At 49.2% G+C, this 18,489-nt stretch overlaps 8 protein-coding genes across 8 annotated transcripts; 5 read left to right on the top strand and 3 right to left on the bottom strand.

The window, feature by feature from the left end:
* Positions 1 to 1,821: 1,821 nt before the first annotated feature.
* On the top strand, positions 1,822 to 2,920 carry N7457_001413 (putative NUDIX family hydrolase; the record flags this gene model as incomplete). The annotated part of the gene is made up of 2 exons (XM_057172459.1): positions 1,822 to 2,232; positions 2,408 to 2,920. The coding sequence occupies 2 exons, from the start codon at positions 1,822 to 1,824 to the stop codon at positions 2,918 to 2,920; spliced, it is 924 nt and encodes a 307-aa protein (XP_057036362.1).
* Positions 2,921 to 3,077: 157 nt separating this feature from the next.
* Positions 3,078 to 4,335, bottom strand: N7457_001412 (MutT/nudix family protein; the record flags this gene model as incomplete). The annotated part of the gene is made up of 4 exons (XM_057172458.1): positions 3,078 to 3,316; positions 3,410 to 3,650; positions 4,084 to 4,176; positions 4,285 to 4,335. The coding sequence occupies 4 exons, from the start codon at positions 4,333 to 4,335 to the stop codon at positions 3,078 to 3,080; spliced, it is 624 nt and encodes a 207-aa protein (XP_057036361.1).
* Positions 4,336 to 5,077: 742 nt separating this feature from the next.
* On the bottom strand, positions 5,078 to 5,896 carry N7457_001411 (HAD family hydrolase; the record flags this gene model as incomplete). The annotated part of the gene is made up of 2 exons (XM_057172457.1): positions 5,078 to 5,830; positions 5,888 to 5,896. The coding sequence occupies 2 exons, from the start codon at positions 5,894 to 5,896 to the stop codon at positions 5,078 to 5,080; spliced, it is 762 nt and encodes a 253-aa protein (XP_057036360.1).
* A 1,601-nt stretch (positions 5,897 to 7,497) lies between these two features.
* On the top strand, positions 7,498 to 9,397 carry N7457_001410 (initiator tRNA phosphoribosyl transferase family protein; the record flags this gene model as incomplete). The annotated part of the gene is made up of 5 exons (XM_057172456.1): positions 7,498 to 7,835; positions 8,033 to 8,067; positions 8,195 to 8,367; positions 8,486 to 9,152; positions 9,243 to 9,397. The coding sequence occupies 5 exons, from the start codon at positions 7,498 to 7,500 to the stop codon at positions 9,395 to 9,397; spliced, it is 1,368 nt and encodes a 455-aa protein (XP_057036359.1).
* An 89-nt stretch (positions 9,398 to 9,486) lies between these two features.
* Positions 9,487 to 10,420, bottom strand: N7457_001409 (aldo/keto reductase family protein; the record flags this gene model as incomplete). Its single annotated transcript, XM_057172455.1, has 2 exons — positions 9,487 to 9,822; positions 9,905 to 10,420. The coding sequence occupies 2 exons, from the start codon at positions 10,418 to 10,420 to the stop codon at positions 9,487 to 9,489; spliced, it is 852 nt and encodes a 283-aa protein (XP_057036358.1).
* A 1,226-nt stretch (positions 10,421 to 11,646) lies between these two features.
* Positions 11,647 to 13,276, top strand: N7457_001408 (BAR and SH3 domain-containing protein; the record flags this gene model as incomplete). The annotated part of the gene is made up of 4 exons (XM_057172454.1): positions 11,647 to 11,760; positions 11,825 to 12,142; positions 12,201 to 12,317; positions 12,380 to 13,276. 4 exons carry the CDS (start codon positions 11,647 to 11,649, stop codon positions 13,274 to 13,276), a joined length of 1,446 nt encoding a protein of 481 aa, XP_057036357.1.
* A 1,281-nt stretch (positions 13,277 to 14,557) lies between these two features.
* On the top strand, positions 14,558 to 14,980 carry N7457_001407 (uncharacterized protein; the record flags this gene model as incomplete). Its single annotated transcript, XM_057172453.1, has 1 exon — positions 14,558 to 14,980. The coding sequence occupies one exon, from the start codon at positions 14,558 to 14,560 to the stop codon at positions 14,978 to 14,980; it is 423 nt and encodes a 140-aa protein (XP_057036356.1).
* Positions 14,981 to 17,416: 2,436 nt separating this feature from the next.
* N7457_001406 (uncharacterized protein) lies at positions 17,417 to 18,151 on the top strand (the record flags this gene model as incomplete). The annotated part of the gene is made up of 1 exon (XM_057172452.1): positions 17,417 to 18,151. One exon carries the CDS (start codon positions 17,417 to 17,419, stop codon positions 18,149 to 18,151), a length of 735 nt encoding a protein of 244 aa, XP_057036355.1.
* Positions 18,152 to 18,489: the final 338 nt, after the last annotated feature.

Genomic DNA, 18,489 nt, shown 5'->3' with positions numbered 1-18,489 from the left:
ATCCATGCAATGTCCAAAATCCCACCTGTTGCCCACCTGTTGCCCGACAATGTCCTACCCACTAATCTCTGGGTCGCAAAGAGGCAACCCGGACTCCACCAAGACAAAGCGGCTAACCTCCTGGGTCATCTCCTTTCGCCGATAATCACTCAAAACGGACCAGCAAGGGTGTCACGATGTGACCTCAAAAGCCACACAGGAAGAAATAGACAAAGCCCCTAGCGCCCTCATACCCGGGTTTTCCAGTCTTGTTCTAGCCCCCGGATTAATGGAACCCCTGATAAACTGTTCACCTGCAGGGTTCTACCGGGCCTGGCAGCCATGTACTCCGGACGGAGTAAATTCAAATGCATTAAGCTTGCAGGGAGACATGTAATGGCCTTGGAATGGAGGAAGCTAGCGTGGTGCGGAGCGGGGAAACCCAGGTCTGCAGATTCGCACCCGGGTGGGATTAATATAGAGCAGAGTGATCTGTATGCACGTCGGACTCTATGATCCTCTATCGACATATTCCACAACTTTCTACATGGAACTTGGTAGGTACTTCATACCGTGCATGCACAAGGAGTGTCCTCCGTAGCTCGGGCTGCATGAAGATAACATGATTGCCCAGGCGGCGCAGGCGTCTACTGTCCGTCTGATAATAGGATTGAGTGGGTTTATTGGGTATTCGATATCCTTCCCGCTTTTGTTTGCCTTGGAAGCATGGGGCTACCTGACGCTGGGAATGGGCGATGTGACCTTCCAGGTACGGAGTATGGAGCAGATTGATGTAACTGTCTTAAGAAATGTGATCCAAATACGGATAAAGGCTACCCATTTGATACGGGAAAATAGCAGAATGGAGACATTCGATTCGGATATACTACCCACGTATTCTGTATGTATTCCGTACTCCGTACCTGGTGTAGTGTGGAGTACGGGCGTCGGATACCCGCATACCAGCACTAAGGTACGAGGATGTGATGTGACGGGGCCAGTGTTGTCTCATGCAGCCGAGGAAGATTAGCTACGTACATATCTACGGCGGTCAGCAGACAGAGAGAGGACATAGTGGGTGAATCCGATGAGGTGAAATACCTAGTCGATATGTTCTGAAATATATACGGAGCTGTAAATGAGAGTCTACTGTGGTCTAAGGTATCACGCACCTATCATAACAATTGGTAATGCCTCTCAAGCCTCGCGGGTTATTTACGGGGAGCGACAGTCTTACAATCTGTCATGGATCTGAATCCTTCGTTGATGTTTGCAATTACGCCATCCGATAGAGCTGAAATGTTCCAGCCTGCAACGAACCTGCAATGTCGAAAGCCTAAGGCGTCGAGGCAAAGATGAGAAGCATACATGTACTCCGTACATATGCAATGGCGGACTTTGCTCCGTACCCGTGGATTCGGTTCCAATTACCTCAAGCCAGACTTGAAAGGAACATGCGCCAATGGCTGTTTCTAATGAAAGAGCCCAGGGCGTCTCAAGTTGGCAATAAGCTCTATCTTAGGAAAATTGGTTTGCATTCCCCAAAGATATATTTGCTACTTGCAAATATCCTTATGCTGAAATTGAGATTAGGAGCATTAGATATGATTTGATATCAGGGGTGAAGTGTAGGTGTGTATATTGTACGGCGTTGAAAGAAGAGAGCGCCGGCAAGACACCCTATCTGAACGACGTCATGAATCGACCTCTAAAACGAAAGTTCACCCTTCCAACCCTTTGACCCAATCATCCAAAATCGACAAATCAACCTTGGAAGCTATTCTCGTAGCCCAGATCGAGCAATCAGCCTCGTCAAGTAAAACCAACCGACCCTCGGGATCAATGAAATCCTTCCGCCTCACTGCGCGACACTTGAAACCAACACAGCCCATCCCTACACGCCAGGCAATCCACAACATCGCAAAACCAACAGCTAAAATGTCATCATTCACAATCCCCAACTCAAAGTTCCACGTCAATAGTATCCCAGACCTATCCCAAAACGAGTTACTCTCATTCCCAGCCTTCAAAGTGTGGATAAGCACCCTCCAGCAATCGCTCACGCGACAAGAACACCCCTCGCACGAGTTCCACCATGACCCATACGTACTACGAAAAATCGACATCCAAGCCATCGACCGATTCGGCGGTGGAAGGCTAGGCTTCATCAAACTCAAAGCCGAGGTATCGAATAGCCAAGGCGAGACATTGCCCGGAAGCGTATTCTTACGCGGAGGCAGTGTGGGAATCTTGGTCAGTTCCGCCCCCAAAGCCAAAGCCAACCCATCTCTTCTGAAAGCCACGATGGGAAGAGGATATTTTATCCCTTCTTGTCTTTGTGTCCCGATCTGGGAATCTAGGCGAGATTTACACTTCCCCACTCGTAAAACTTGAAAATGCGTGTTCGGGTTTCTAATTTTATCCACAGCTCATTCTCCAACCGGATGACATATCCACACCGACTGAAAATGACAAGCGCGCTATCCTGACTATCCAGCCCCGCATCCCGGCTGGGTCCTTGGGGTTCCCAGAGATTCCGGCCGGGATGCTCGATGATAGTGGGACGTTTGCTGGTGGCGCAGCGAAGGAGATTGAAGAGGAAACTGGACTACGGGTTGCGCAAGAGGATTTGATTGATATGACTTCGCTGGCTTTGCAGGCTGCGCAGGAGCCTGGGTTCGGTGAGCGGCTTCAGAGTGCTGTTTATCCGTCTCCGGGTGGGAGTGATGAGTTTATTCCATTGCTTTTGTGTCAAAAGTCTATGGCGCGGAAGGAGATTGAGGAGTTGCAGGGGAAGTTGACGGGATTGAGGGAGCATGGGGAGAAGATTACGCTTAAGGTTGTGCCGTTGGCGGATTTATGGAAGGAAGGACTGAGAGATGGGAAGACTTTGGCTGCTTGGGCTTTGTATCAGGGACTCAAGCAGGAAGGGTTGCTTTGAGCGACGATAGCAACCGTGAGTATTCAAAAAGAAGATACGGCGAGGCTTTTTGTAGATTTTTATGCATCTAATGCAGGTTTGGATACCCCGTACGGAGTACACCAAGAGATATTTGCGCTATAATCTATGTAGTGGGAACTGATGGACGGCAATGAACTCACAGCTTCCATTTCTTTGCTAGTTCAATTCCCTCTGCCAGTGTTCCAACTCTGGCATCAATGGCATAACCCTCACTTTCCAGCTTCTTCAAATCGTCGAACAACGAGCTCAAAGGAAGAGTGAAACACTCGATGAACTCATTGTCCTCAAGTTCAGGTTTCGGGTTCTTGTTCTCGGGAAGAGACATATCAACCTGGACATGGACCATATGCAAATTGGTATTACAGAGCCCAGGGTCTGAGAAGTCACAAATTTTAGTTAGCTATCCATTCCAGAAAGACAGAGACAGAGAGAAGAAAACAAAGAATGCAGAAGCCATAGCCCACGTACCGTTAAACATCAATGGACTAGTCTGCTCTGCCACGCCAACATAGCCAGTCTCCTCCTTGAGTTCTCGCACAGCACACTGCTCAGGCGTCTCACCTGCATCAATGAGCCCCGCAGGAACCTCAATGACGACTGCATCAATAGGGGGCCGATACTGTTTCTGTAGCAGAATCTCCGCGCCAGCATCCGTGTTCAACATAGCAACTATGCCGACGCCGTCGAGTTCAATACCCGCAGGACGAGTCTAGGCAAACGTGGTTAGCACCCAATCAGCAAGGCTAAAGTGATAGATGAACGAGGCTTCCGGTGATTGCTTGGATACGGGAACATGAGGCCTGGAAAAAGTGCAAAAGGCACGTTTACAAGGCAGCCAATTGCGGGTATCGGCCGACATGGCGTTGGGCAACACCCGGGTTTATGCCACCCAGAACACATGGTTACCGGGCTGCAAGGACCCACCAATGACAGCCACAGTCCATGGTCGAAATGGGGCTGGATCTGATACCGGATCTTGGTTTGTCATGCAGATGTCTTGCGTGGCAGGCTCTCCATGGGGGTTTACGCATTGAGGCTTGGGTGTATCTGAGGCACGTGTGACGCATTTACCACCCTGGATAGCAACTAACGTCGCGCAAACTGCGGATTGGCATGCAATAGATGAAAAGGACAGGTCTTACCGTGCGCTCAGCTGATTCCCAGGTTCGCTCGACGCCCAGAGGGTCAGTGTATGTTGTTTTCACCATTCGAGCCCAGCGGGCCTCGTTAGGATCCTGTTTGAAGTCCTGCATTAGTCACACCCCACCACATCGGGAGGCCATTATGAAATGGTCGAGACAGGTTTGATAATGAGAAACCTCCAAAGAATTGGGGTAACATACCAATGGTTCCCGCGAGAGGAGTTTCGACTTGGCCTGCATGGGAGCTGACATTGTCACGCAATCACTTCAAATACTGAGCTCAGATAGAAAGAGGGGAGAGAAGTGACTATTTATGTCTCCAAGTCTGTTCATTCATCCAATTGAGCTAATGTTGCTGGACTCGACAAAGAGCGCCAAGGCGGAGAGCACCTCGGAAGTGATGGCGGGGTCAACCCTTATCTTATCGGTCTGATCTGTTGGCCTTCTGAATGTATGCAGGTGGTGTCCCCGATGCTTTCACATATGCTTCTTGAGAATGTAACGAAAAGTAAGATTATCATTTTGCTTCTGTGTCAAACCCTGGCATCCCCTACACAGACCCAGGGTGCTTTCCGTAGACATATAGTCACGAACCTATACTTAAGGTATGTAACCAGGTCAACTCTGGTATGACGACAATGAGATTATCTACGAACGGGACTAATAGGACGGAGGAATCAGTCGAGGTATCATGTTTGGCATATCACTTTTCATGGAAATCTGTCTACGCAGAGGTGGCCACTGAGTAATGATGCACTAGGCAAGCTAGAAAGTAGAAACGACTGGACACAGTCCAGTTGCGAATCAACTGGCCATGCGCTTGTCAGACAAAGTTCGATGGGATATTCGATGAGAGAATGCACCAAGAGATTTGAAACAATCCATGACACATAGAGTATTGCTAAAAAGAAATAAAAAGCCCCGTAACGACCACCCGCTCGCTATCATAACATCGTGGGCGTATCAATTTTTGATTTTCTCAACGGAAACTGGTTCAAAGGCTCGATTGAACATCACCGGTGACACCATTCTCAATATCCTTCATACGATCCTCGAACTCAGACCAATTATACATGACGGTCTTTGCACCAAGCTCAGTCAGGGTCTTAGCCATCTTCTTCTGCGTCTCTTCACCATTGTAGCTGCCGACGTAGGCAATGACTGGAATGCCGGCACGGATGGCAGAAAGAGCGCCAGATTTGCTGTCTTCGATGGCAACAGTCTCGGCAGCGGTCTTGCCGACCTGCTCGAGAGCATACAGGTAGATAGCGGGATCAGGCTTAGAAGTAGGCTTGGGCAGAGAGGAAGCAGCGCTGAAGACCATGTTCTCCTCGAAGTACTTGTCCTGACCAACCTTCTTGATGGAAGCGACCACTCGGCGCAAAGCGGAAGATGAAACGACCGCCATACCATACTTCTTCGAGGCGAATAGCTTCTCCAACTCCTCGGTGGCGCCGACGCAGGGCTTGGCTTTGGCCTCCAACTTGGCAATGACCATGTCCTCTTCCTTCTTGACGAATCCTTCCAATTTATCTGCTGGGATCTCGAACTTGTACTTCTCCTGTAGGGAGACCATCATGCCTCGGAAATTCTGGCCGACGAAGTCTCCAATGAGCTGGTCACCGGTGTAACGGATGGTGAGGTTGTTCTCCGCCAATATCTCATTAGCCAGATCGGCGCATGCCTCGAAGGCTAGCTCCTCTGAGAGGACGAGAGTGTTGTCGCAATCAAAGAAGATCTCTGTAATCTGAGCTCCAAGTTAGCTTCGGTGGAACTTTCATAGGGGATGTCGCAAATTTCGAACCTTAGCCATGACGAAGGTGCGGAGTATAAATCCGAGGGTTTGTTGATGAAGATCGGCAGGGGAATGTGGATGCGCAGAAAGTGCAATGTGCGAACTATGATCTAGTATGGTTCAGGAAGAGATGATGTATGCAGCAGGTGGAGGACAATGAAGAGAGGAATTATTGAGAAGGAAATAGGCGATCGGGAGTATTTAAGTCAAGGCAAGAGCCGACCTCCCCAAAGCATGACGCCGCAATCACAATCAAGGGAAACCGGGCCAGAGCGGGAGGGGCTGGTGGGGGTTGTAAGTAGCTAGTACTTCCACTTGGTTGTAAGCCAGTGCGTGAAATCAGGTATTCAGTACCTCCGGTCTGGGGATGCGGCCAGATATCCGGCCAATCGCTGCACAGACCGCCGACCAGCTAGTCTCTTTACGGGATAGCGTCCACTTTCTACTCCGAAGAGGCACGATGTTTGGTTTCACTTCGCATTTTCTCACCGGCTTTCTCCATTCAATGCGCTTCTTGCGGAAACCCCCACCATGTTTTGAATATGCCTTGGTATATACCGAGTCTCGTGATGATGTCTTCTTGAGTCTTCCTCAAGTGACTTACATATGCATGCCCTAGTCCCTGCCCCGCCTGATGTCTGGCGTGGACCGCATTCTAGCCCACGGACTGCACATGGGCCGTTTAATTGGATGGGACCAGGTGTCATTATAAACCTACCAGGCCCAAACACATGCTGCACGGTCATGCCTCCGCCTACTTATTGTCCTCCGAAAGGTGCCCGAGTCCTAGTTAGCACAGAAACCCTTCGGGTGACCGGGAAACAGAATGAGTGAGCACTATATACAACCTTGAAAGCACGCCCGGCAAAGGCCCGACATTCCGCCTATTGTTCCATCATCCCGTGTCTTTCAGATCATTAGCGCAGTCAAATAATCCCAGTATCACGTACTCCGTACTCCCAATGCACTTGGACGTTCAAATCCTGCTTGGCGGCTTCGGACTAATGGCGAGGCAAGACGTAACATCATTGTACACAACCGAATATTTGATAATGCCAATCCATGGATAATGAGCCGGAGGGGTCTAGTCACCTTAAAGCTCATGTTATGAGCAAGGCCGAAAGTCAAGTCTTAGCATCACCTCGGCGCCGAGGAGAGTTGTGGCCAAGGGGGATTGACAACCGGTCAGCAGCAGTTAATAGACACTTGATCCCAGAACCAGGCCCACCCCGATATTCTACGACATTCTTTCACCCAATTTACCCAGCCAGGAACCATGTAGTACCACCGTTGTATACATTGCACCGACCTGGATCCACCTCTTCCATGTACAACCACCTTGATTGGCCAGACTCAAATCCCCAACGCACCCTGCTAATTCCACAACGGCCTTTCTTCACATTCGGCGACAAAAAAAAACACCGCAGCATAACATTTCACCGAAACAAGCTGTGGAATTTGGCCAGCTTGGCTCGGGCAATCCTAGGTCAATTTCTTCATTCTGTACAAGCCGCCTGCAGACCCGAAACGCTCCCAGTACGACCCCGACGTACGACCTGATAGGAGTATGCGAATTCCATATACTTGGCACTAACAGATCTAATAAGAGAGAACTAAAAATGGGTTCCTCGGACACTCTCCCAACATTGGAGTCTCTCCATTTCCCATCGGCAGAGCAGTCTATCTCTCAGACACTCTCGTCGCTGCGTCGTTCGGCGCTGTCCGTCTCCAACCGACTCCAGTCTATTGAGACAGATGCCACCTTTGTGCAAGAGGTTGGTGATCATTATGGCTTGCCATTGATTGCCAATGAGCGCTGTGGAAGCTGGTATATCCCGCCTTCAGTCAAGACCGGCAGTGCTTATTTCAAAAGCACCGATGGCCACACCGGCCAGTGGGATTTTAGCTTCCGTAGGCTGAACTTGCAGTTGCTTCCACTAGCCAGCGAGCATGGGGGGTTAGTTTAACATCTATGCGGCTGTTTCGTTTTTTTCTTTTCTCTCTGGTTGTGGATTTGCCATAGATGTCGGAGTACCATTGTTGCATACGTCGTGAGCGTGAGAGCCGCAATGGAGTAGACTCTATGGTCACTCCGGCATTACATGATGCTTCCAGGAATCCATGATAAGAACAGCAAAGCTGACAATGCTGTAGCTGTGTAATTGTCGATTCGACTCGCCGAGGCAAATGTATGTACCGTCACCATCTACACACACCTGCATACACTATATCCGACCCCTGCTATAGAGCAATATCCGCCCTGAACGTTATCACAATGATGGCTAAGGCTTGGGAATCATGTTAACCAGCCCTTAGTGATGCCGGACGCATTATCAAAGACCGTCCCAATCTGGAGCGCTGTGTTGAACCGAGCCCTGTTCCCATCCGCCACTGCATACCATCCAGTTCAACTCCCACCCGATTACCTGGGCGCATCGGAAGAAGCACAAATCGAGAATCGAATCGAAGGATTCGTGCATTCTCTTAAGGTATGATCCCATGTTTGTTACCCTGACCGTTTCGTTTTTCTTTTTTCTCTCAATTAAACCACTGCAGGCTCTACACATATCCAAAAGCGGCTGATAGCTAATTCTCTTCCTCACTTAGAGCCTGAAACTCGACCTGGATAACCTCCGGCAACAACTTGGAAAGCCCATCCAGATCGCGTGGGCCAACAGGTCATATTTCCACCCGCCAGATCTGCACACCGGCGATGAGTACCATCTGCTAGTACTATGTTCCGCTTCGAGACGGGTGCATGGCGCCGAGATGTCCGAGGGGGGATACATCCAGGGTGCGGGTGACGACAGCGAGGGATGGGCGTATGGGCTAACGCCGCCGGTCTTTTGGGCCAATCAGACTGTTTTGAAAAACACCCCTGAAGATGATCTACCGGAGCTCATTGCTAGACTTGTCGCTGAGCATAAGCAGCTGGATGTAGCAACGGATGCGACGCTCGTTTCCCCCACGCGGAATCTGTACATCGGCTTGTCAGGTGCTGGTGTTGATGCTGGAGGTCGGTATGATCTTGTTATTGATTGCAATGGGAATGCTGCGGCGGTGGAGGGCGATGCAAAGAGACTCAATTTGGGATGCGATTCTGGGAAATTGGGGAGTCGGGATCTACGCAAATCTTTGGATAAGGTGCGTGACTTTGTGGGATCCCGGCTTGAGGCCGATTCCTCGCTGTCGATATTGGTTACCTGTGAGAGTGGAAAGGATCTTTCGGCAGGAACACTGCTAGCGATCGTTTGCCTGTTCTATAACGACGAGGGTATGCATGCGAATTTCCCGGATGGTCTGGGTGATGGATTTGGAACGCTATGTGGAATGTACATGAAATGACTAACTGTTTGCTTTACAGGTAGATTCGATGCTTCGCTAAGCAAGCGTGCGATCAGCAAGCAATTCATTCGACAGCGTCTAGCGTGGCTCGTGTCGTCGAAACATGATGTGAACCCGTCTCGAGCTACGCTTCAATCTGTCAATGCTTTCCTGATGCAGCCGCCGGATTATTAACCTCGAGCAATGTGACTAAATTGCATCGCTTGATCGTGCCTGGCTTGAGTCGGAACCGCCCGATTCATTAAGAACGGTCTAAGGTTCGCTCATTCGTTGCTCACGGCCTCCACAATAGCGCCAGCACTACCCTGGTCGAGGGAATCCAACACAGCCATGTCCTCCACGCTGAGGTCGAATCCGAACACGTCTGCATTTGAGATGATCCGTTCGGGGTCATCGGACTTAGGCAGAGGCACCCAGCCCTTCTGCAACGCATAGCGGATCAAGATTTGTTGAGTGGGCTTGCCGTACTTGTTCGCCACTTCCACTAGTGTTGGGTCATTGGCTTTATAGTTCCGCACGATGGGCGAATAGGCCTCGACGATAATGCCGTTCTTCTTGCAGTATTGATCGATAACGCGCTGCTGGCACCACGGGTGGAGCTACAAATCATTATAATGTCAGTGATCGTGGTCGAGTCAAACAACCGCATAGACGTGTAGAAATAGAAGGGAAAGCACCAACCTCGATCTGGTTCACATGAGGCGGCCACACCTGGGCATATGAGCGCATCTCCTCAATGTGCCCCACACCCCAGTTGCTAACACCGATGCTCTTCGCCTTGCCCTCCGCGTATAGCTTCTCAAGCGCCTGCCACAAAAGCTTGCGCCCAGCAGAGCCTGAGCTGGAGGAGTGAATTAAGAACAAATCAACATATCCGTCCGCGCCACCGATCTTGTGCACGGAAGCTAGCAGTTTATCGTAGGTAGCCTCGAGCGAGGCGGCGGGGCTGAGGATCTTGGTTGTCGCAAAAACCTGCTCCCTTGGCACTCCAGAAGTGCGCAGAGCTTCTCCAACTTCTTCCTCATTGCCGTAGAACTGCGCTGTGTCGATGTGTCGGTAGCCCGCGTCCAATGCCTTCAGGCAAGACTTCACGCACTGGTCTGTTGGGGAGCGGTAGACACCGAAGCCGAGGCGCGGAATGCGAACGTTCGAGTTCGGGAGGGGGAGAGAATCAGTAATCTTGAAGGAGGCCGACATTTTGAAGAGATTGGAGGGGGTATTATGATTTGCGAAAGGGAGAAAGAGTCTACTGGGAGTTTGGAGTCTTTGAAATGAATAATCTCCTGGCCCCGCTTTGCGAAAATGAGGTCATTTGTGATGACTAACATTCACGCACCAGGGCTGCCCAGGTGGGCTCCCAAGGTCCAGCCTCCAACTGGGCATCATCCCTTGGCTATATCATGCTTCCTGGTGCCATGACAAGGGAGGTTTTGTGACATTCGTTCGCACAGATCTATCGGCTTCAACTCATGATGGGTTCTCTCAAAACTTGCGATCGTGCAATTTGCTCTTATCGTACCCCTGCGTAGTTGGCCCCAGAGGAATTGCGTGATACTTCTAATGAGCTTTTCAACATACTATTGCGCCATCGAACATCGTGATAGGCAAGACAGCAGACTAAGTAATTCATCGCTTTACCCCAGAATCCATGCATCGACAGTGCAGCTTTTTTCAAACATCAGATATAGCATACAACATCTATCAACCTGGTGTTCCAATTCCCAATGCACTTGACAGGGCTATAAGCATCATCGGAGGTTAACTTTAAATTTAAAGGTCAAACGATAGAGGAAAAAAAAACAAAAAGAAAAAGAAAAAGATATATACTAACCTTGAAGGCTATCACAATAGCAACCTTGGAATAATCCTGCTGATACCTACGGAGTACATCGGTCCCCGAGGGCTTCATGAAATCTGTCTGCCTGGAGACCGATACGAGTTAACAACCCTAATGAGGTTAGCATGTAGTCCAAGTGATCCTCTGTACGATATACCGAGTAAATGTTCTTTGTTCACTCTCCAAAGGTCCTTCTCCAACGGTTTAAGGATCGCTCCGCAGTAAGCACTCAATCGATAGCATTTGCTGACTTCGGAGTGTGGAGAAGCTTTCAGGGCAATAGCAGTGAGAGTGGAGATCGACACATCCCCTGCCCCAAAAGTCGACGTGGAGAGAGGGGGCAGTGGTGAGAGAGCCGCATGAGAGGCCGAGACACTGGGGGCCACAGCTATGTGTCATAAGGGATTGAAACAGCCCCTTCCTTCGTTTCTCCATCATTTTCAATCCTAAGTCTAACATCAATCCTTGTTCATTGACAGATTGAATCGCTTTTGCATTGTTCCCCGTGTGCGACTCTTCTACAACCCTTCTCCCCCGCCTCTTGTTATTCGAGAGCTTCTGAGCTCTCTCTCTCTCATCGCCCACGATGCAGAACATGTCGAGGCGCTTTGGCCGCATGACAACCAAGTCATCTGCAGACGACAGCCAAATCGCTGTACTCCTCAAGGACTTCGACGATGCAGACATGCTTCTGGGCAAGGTGGGCACTAGTCCCCTAAATATGCGCGTGTGGTCGCATTTGCTAATACACATAATTTTATCAGATCGTGGAATCTACTCAAGCCTGGCGCGATGCTTGGATCTCTATCGCGACGCACCAGAGTCGTCTTATCGACGAGTTCGACGGCCTCTATGGCCCTATTGTTGGCTCCTCCGAAACACCGTCCAACCATAAAGCCGTGGATACAGATCCTAGCAAATTGGCTCGAACGAATCGATTGCGGAAAGAATATGATGAGCTCCGTACCGATATTGTGGAGGAGCTCGGTGCTGTTGATACTCGCATGACCCAGCCAGCTGCGCATGCCAAAGAATCCCTGGCACCAATGAAAAAGACAATCAAAAAGCGCAATGAAAAGAAGGTATGCAAAGATATATAACAATAAAACTCAGGAGCTGTCATTGATAACATGGTTCTAGAGCGATTTTGAAATCTCTCAAGGTCGTGTTGATAGCTTGATGAGAAAATCCAAGCGCACTGATCGCGAAAATGCAAGCCTGGCAAAAGCAGAGGCAGAACTCGCCAATACGAAAGAGGTAAATATATTTGCGCTCAACATCATATCTTTGTATGATAACCAAATCTAATCTCAATCCAGGCATACCAAGCTGCCGACCACGATCTACGACAGCGACTTCCGACACTGGTCGCTCTCATCTTCTCTTTGACACCATACCTCCTTGAAGCACAGATTGAGATCCAAAACCGCATGCTTGCAACTTATTACACAGTTCTCCATACCTTTTGCGAAGAAGAGGGATTCGAATCCCCGCCGCCAGCCATGGAACAAGTGGTCCGGGACTGGAACTTTGCTTTCCACCCAATTCAAGCCCAAATCGAAAACTTCGGCTGCTTGGCCCAAGGCAAAACCTTTCGTCGAGCGTCGGCTGACCAGGAAAACAAAAAGCGCCCCTCAATGGGTAGTCGCGTACACAGCACCGCCTCATCGACCTCCTTGGGAAGTTCATTCCGCAAGGGATCACAAACACCAGCATCATCGACCCAGACCCCATGTGTACCAGAATACCCTCCTTCTCCACCCCTGTCAACGATTAGCCATAACAGCAATCCAATTCCTGTTGGAAACGCTGCAAGTTCCAAGCCCCTCTCCTCCGGCGGCGACTACTTCGATCCTCCGCGTCCGACATTCCTGCCAACCCCACAGCCCACTCCTATGCCGGCTGGTGTGGTGAGATCTCCCGCTGGGCCTAACATCGACTCTTTTCAGGCCAAGGTCAGGCCCGCGGGCGGTGCATCTCAGAATTCCATGGCTGCTGTAATGGAGAAAAAGAGACCGCCGCCGCCGCCACCGGCGTCTTCTCGTCCAGTGTTTGTTACAGCCTTATATGACTTCGCCGGTCAAGGGGATGGTGATCTGGTCTTCCGGGAAGGCGACCGCATCCGCGTTGTGAAGAAGACGAATAGCACGGACGACTGGTGGGAAGGTGAATTACGGGGGCAGCGGGGACCATTCCCTGCAAACTATGTTGAGTGATTGAGTATCTTAAGACCTTGGATTGACTTCAAATGTTGTTGTATTATCCAAAATGAAGCACTTTGTTCTCTTCCAAGAATCAATAATTACCCGAAATCTGGGTACACGACTAAATCACGGTATTATGTATACATGTAGGTACCTGGGTAGAATGTAAACAAACTGAAGGTACATGTCCCAAGGATGAAACGCGAGATGTTTACATGGATGTGGTTACATGTACGTAGATCCAACATAAACGTATGACTACGACTATCTAAGTCTACAAGAAGGAATATCCTTCTAATGTATTCAGTGGGACCGTCGAAGGCTATTGGACTCCCCGAGGTGACCCCCAAGGATGCCCAGCCATGACTTGGCCGTTACTCGCACCAGAACTGACAGTTTGATCTGGGTGTTGGCGCATGGCCCTCAACAATGAATGTTGACAGCGCTGTACGCACGAACCCTCTGCCCATCACACGTAGAGAGCGGCCTACGGCGGGTTGAAAGAAGGTGGAGGAAGAGGTATGGTGGGAAAGAGAGATAGGTTGAGGAAGAAGAGAAGAAGAAGAAAGAAAATGGGGGAGACGACCCTTTTTATACCCAGCTGGAGCTCACGTTCCTTCCTAATTTGGACGACTGTTCTGTGGAATCTGTTCGATCTCATTGGTTACGTTACTTGGGGGTTTTGGACTTCACCTGACTTCCTCTCTGATTGTGTCTTTCCAAAAGAGGAAGTTCTTGTCAAATTTCGTCAAGCAAACTCATTGACACGATATTTCGATCAGATCTTGGGGATCGGACTCGAAGTTCGACACATGTATTGGGATAGCCTCGGAGACCGGTCTGGTACCCCGGTTGGGTGAGCTTTCTGGGTTTGTCTTCTTCCTTTGTAGTCAATACACACATATCACCAGTATATCATCGATGGGGCTTTGTTATGCGGTCTTTGAACTATCAGCTATAAGCAGTATATAGCCACATGTCTTTGTCCATTGTATTTTAAATTCAGCTCTTGAAGCTGCACATAGTGTCCAGTCAAAGACTCGAAAGAGGTATTGTAACAACCACATATTGAAAGGCCTTATTCCAAGATCAAAGAAACTCCCCTCGATAGAGCCATTCTCTTATTCCATTGTGTTGAAGATAAATACCCTCGAAACCCCCGTCTATCCTCTAACCAGGCGAAGAAGCACACCATCCCAACACACCATAACCAAAGAATAAGCAACAAACCTACCCATATTTACAAGTTCCTGCTGACCATATCTAGGCCCCAAACCCTTCGAACTCGCAATCATGGACGAATCACACAGAGAAACCATGACCAAGTGCCGCACTATCTTCCTGAAGAACGGAGAACCTCATTACGAGGACCTCAGCCCGCTTCCAGACCTATGGTGGGTTTCCACGAAGCTTTCCCCGGCCGACTATGTTGCCTCTGATGTAAAGCTAATGGACATTGTAGTCGAGCATCTCCAAGCCTCATTATTCGAAGTCACTCACTGTACTGCTATGCATCACCAGGAACAACTTTATGTCTCGTTTCCGGTTCTCAACCCGGACGTTGAGATTTCCCATGGTTGGTTTTCCCTCGCTATTGCACAGGCTGAGCACTATCAACAGGAAATTATCGCTGGACGGCTCGCTGTTGATCGATGTTATCTGTTCGGGATTGTGGACCCTCGAAGTCAGATCGAGTTGAATGAGGTTATCAGGTAAGTTCGTTCTTATTCTTTCGCTTAGAGTTGACATTCTATAGGTCCAAAAATCGACCACATTTACAGAGTGAGTAGGGTCATTCATAGCCAAAGTCTTTGCATGACTCGGTAGTTTCTCATTGTACTTATTACAGCAAGTACGCTTGGACGATGTGTTGCTTCTGTAAGATCTTCCGATCATCAAGTGTCAGAAACTCTGGTCTGTATAGAATTGTGAGTCAATTTGGCGATGGTTTGTGTTTTATCACATCCTGATCGATTATTTCTGCAATATGTGTAAAAGATAAGGGCCTTAAGCAGCCAAGATTGTTTACAGTTGTGTGTATCCACATGTGTTAATCACCTAGCAAGAACTAGGAATCCAAAACAAGCTTCAATCACAAAGCCCATCAAACAGCCTTGCATATACAGAGAGGGCTTGGGCAATGATGTATAGAGTGACATCTCAGTAATTAGATATATGCCTGTGGTCAACTCCATTTGTCAAATCCACGAACTCGAGTTGAACCCCAGTTTGAGCACCTCGCTTGCCCGACTGGCCCCTCATGCTCGGGCCCCATTCATCAACCTCTTGCCACCGAAATGAATGCTTTCGATGTAAGTAGCCAGTTGAGGCCGGTTTAGAGTTGTCTGTAAAGCTGAGTGATCGGTGGAGGATCATGATGATCTCGCCATGCCCATTGAATCTTTGAGTAAAGTAATGGCTCGGCAAATGTGTGGAACCCCTTATTGACAAAGGATAGGTCACGGAGCTCAGCAGTTGATAGTTGATAGTTGCTGATCGATCTTCCGGATTGACAGCTGAAATCATTTCCAACCTTGGAAGGCTCTACACTGATTAATGATTGTCCAGTGGATCGCCCTTACTAACATGTCAGGTACAGTACGATCGACGATAGACCAATCTGCATTCAATTAAGCTGCTGCAACTTGACTTTATAGATAATTACATCGCTGTGCATACGGAGTACATCCAGCAGATGTTGTACGCACTACCACTCACTGCATATGGTGCTATTTGATACCCATCATATATCACGTCTGTACTCCGTATTTATGACGGAAGTCTCGGATACTGCTCGGATATGTCCACGGAAATCTCTGTCTGTGCCTGTTATGGGCATCCTGATTCACACACACACACACACACACACACACACACACACACACACACACACACACGACGCAGATCCGTTCGCGAGCACGTAGTCAACCCCTTAATCAACACCGTTCAAGATCACCCTCTACTTTCCTCAATTGAGGATGGAGATTCCATCCACTGTCCATGAAAATTCCCGCAGGATCCACTAAATATCGCCCTGATGGGGCCGTGGGGAACGAGGCTTTCCTCACTAAAGCCACACCCGGAGGGTTGCTTGGCGAGAAACACGTCACTTGGGGTTTATACTTAAGGCCGCTATAGAACCAGATAGCGAGGGTTTGCTTTATTTCAATCAGGAAGATATCATTTCATAGAGAGATATGTGCGAAGTAACCATGTTAGGGCCTGTTGACACAGGTAGGGCCACTATTCAAAAGTGGGGACATGGTACTTCGGAGACTCTCAGCAAGATAGTTGCGCGTCAACTTTGGAGGAGAGAAAAATCCAAACAATCAGTCCACAGGGTACGTACGCCAATTGGTGACCAAACGGCGGTTTAATCTAAATATTCGATCTCCAACATTCGGCGTGGATGTGTGGTCGAGAATACCCGATGTGGTTAGGAGGATTAATCTAAACGTAAGATCGGCGGATGGAATGCGGAGGTCAGAGAACGGATCTCGCTAACTCTAGGAACCTAGCAATATTCACTGGTCGGAAGGGAATCCGTAGGGGGCCATGAACGGGGCTACGAACGGGGTAGCGCGTACTGAAACCGATGTTGTTTAGAAACTGTCCCCAGCTTCCGTCTATAGCAATATCGGAATATGCCGCAGATTCAGATCGGTTCACTACTGGGAAGGCGACCCCTTTTTTTCACAACGATCGAGCCGAGTCCACCTGGAAGAGAGCGGGCTCATCGAACCGAACTTTGCAGGGGATTATATTCAGAGATTTACTTCCTGGGTTCCCCGGTTGCTATTCCTACAGTGCCATTGTTATGTTTTCAACGTCTAACAACGGATGCATTTTGATTGAAGTCATTAGAGAGTCCGTGAAGAGAAGAAGACGCGCCTGATATATTAAAATGCCGCTCGACTGGGGCTTCTACGGGGAAGCAAATATACAACATACAACAGTTGGGACCGCCTTTATCGAAACAAGGAGAAAGTGTGCAGATCACCATCTAAACCAACGTCTCGGCGTTTCGTCTTGACAGGTCCTGAACATTATGCCGGCACGAAGGATCTGAATGCAGAGCAAGGACATATAAAGAGCATGGGAAAGCCCGACTAAAATCATCGTTCCACCCTCACTCCCGAAAAGGCCATCACCATGAAATTCTCCCAATCCGTCCTCTTCGCTCTGCCTTTCCTCCAATCCGCCGTCGCCCAGGGCGGTGGTATGGTCGGCTTCGGCTGGAACGTCGACAATGTCACCTCCGAGGGTATCAAGGACATCATCTTCCCGATGGACATCTCCGGCTGTCCCCACGAGAACGGCTTCTACTTCGCCCAGCAATTCGGCTTCATCAACCAGGATAACGTCGGCTACACCGGCCTGCAGCCCCGTTTTGACATCAACGGTCTCTCCATCCTCCACGCCGCATTCTCCAGCTTCAACGAAGGCACCACCTCCGACGACGAGAACTGCAATGAAGGCGCCGACGGCGGCCCCGGTGTCAGCTGCGCTGTTGACATCGTCAGCACCTACGAGCGCCAGTACTACCTCCACGTCCAGAACACCGAGGGCACCAAGTGGGTCGGCACCTTGGTTGATGCCGTCAAGGGCAACAGCACTCGCATCGGCTCTTGGTCTCTTGCTGCGGGCTCCAAGGGTATTGCTGATAGCCAGCTTGGCTTTGTTGAGCTTTTCCGCTGGAACGATGGCAAGGACGAGCACGAGTGTACTGATATCCCCAAGCACAGCGTCGTGTTCGGTGAGCCTATTGCTAAGGGTTACACTGCTCACATTGGTGCTCCGTACGAGTATGGTGACTGTGTTGACCAGAATCAGTTTGAGGTTCACACTCACTCCGATGGCGGTGTTTCTGTCACTGTTGGGTACTAAATGGAGGTGCTGGGGCAGCGGGCTTTGGAAGCCTCTGTTTGATTTATCGGGCATGGATCACATCTGTATTTGAACTTCATGGTAGATTTCTTATCAAGAGGATCTTAACTTCATTTCTTTTTGTTGGATAATACCCTCAAACGATGTCTGCAAATTCCAAGTAGACTGGATATACATTGGATATATAGACGGATTTAATTGGAATATAAATTCTTTGGATTATTATTTAAGCGCTTGTTGCTACTTCCATCTACATCTTTCTGATACATCCCGATATCTGTCTTCTAGATGTATTCTCTTTTCACAAATGCGTAGTACTGTGTAGGTCTGATTTGCTA

Source organism: Penicillium paradoxum, assembly GCF_028828445.1.
Source record: "Penicillium paradoxum strain IBT 22861 chromosome Unknown utg000002l_segment0_segment0, whole genome shotgun sequence".
In the NCBI taxonomy this organism is placed as follows: domain Eukaryota; kingdom Fungi; phylum Ascomycota; class Eurotiomycetes; order Eurotiales; family Aspergillaceae; genus Penicillium; species Penicillium paradoxum.
Note: the sequence above shows the minus strand (reverse complement) of the source record. Positions and strands in the feature narration are given on the sequence as shown.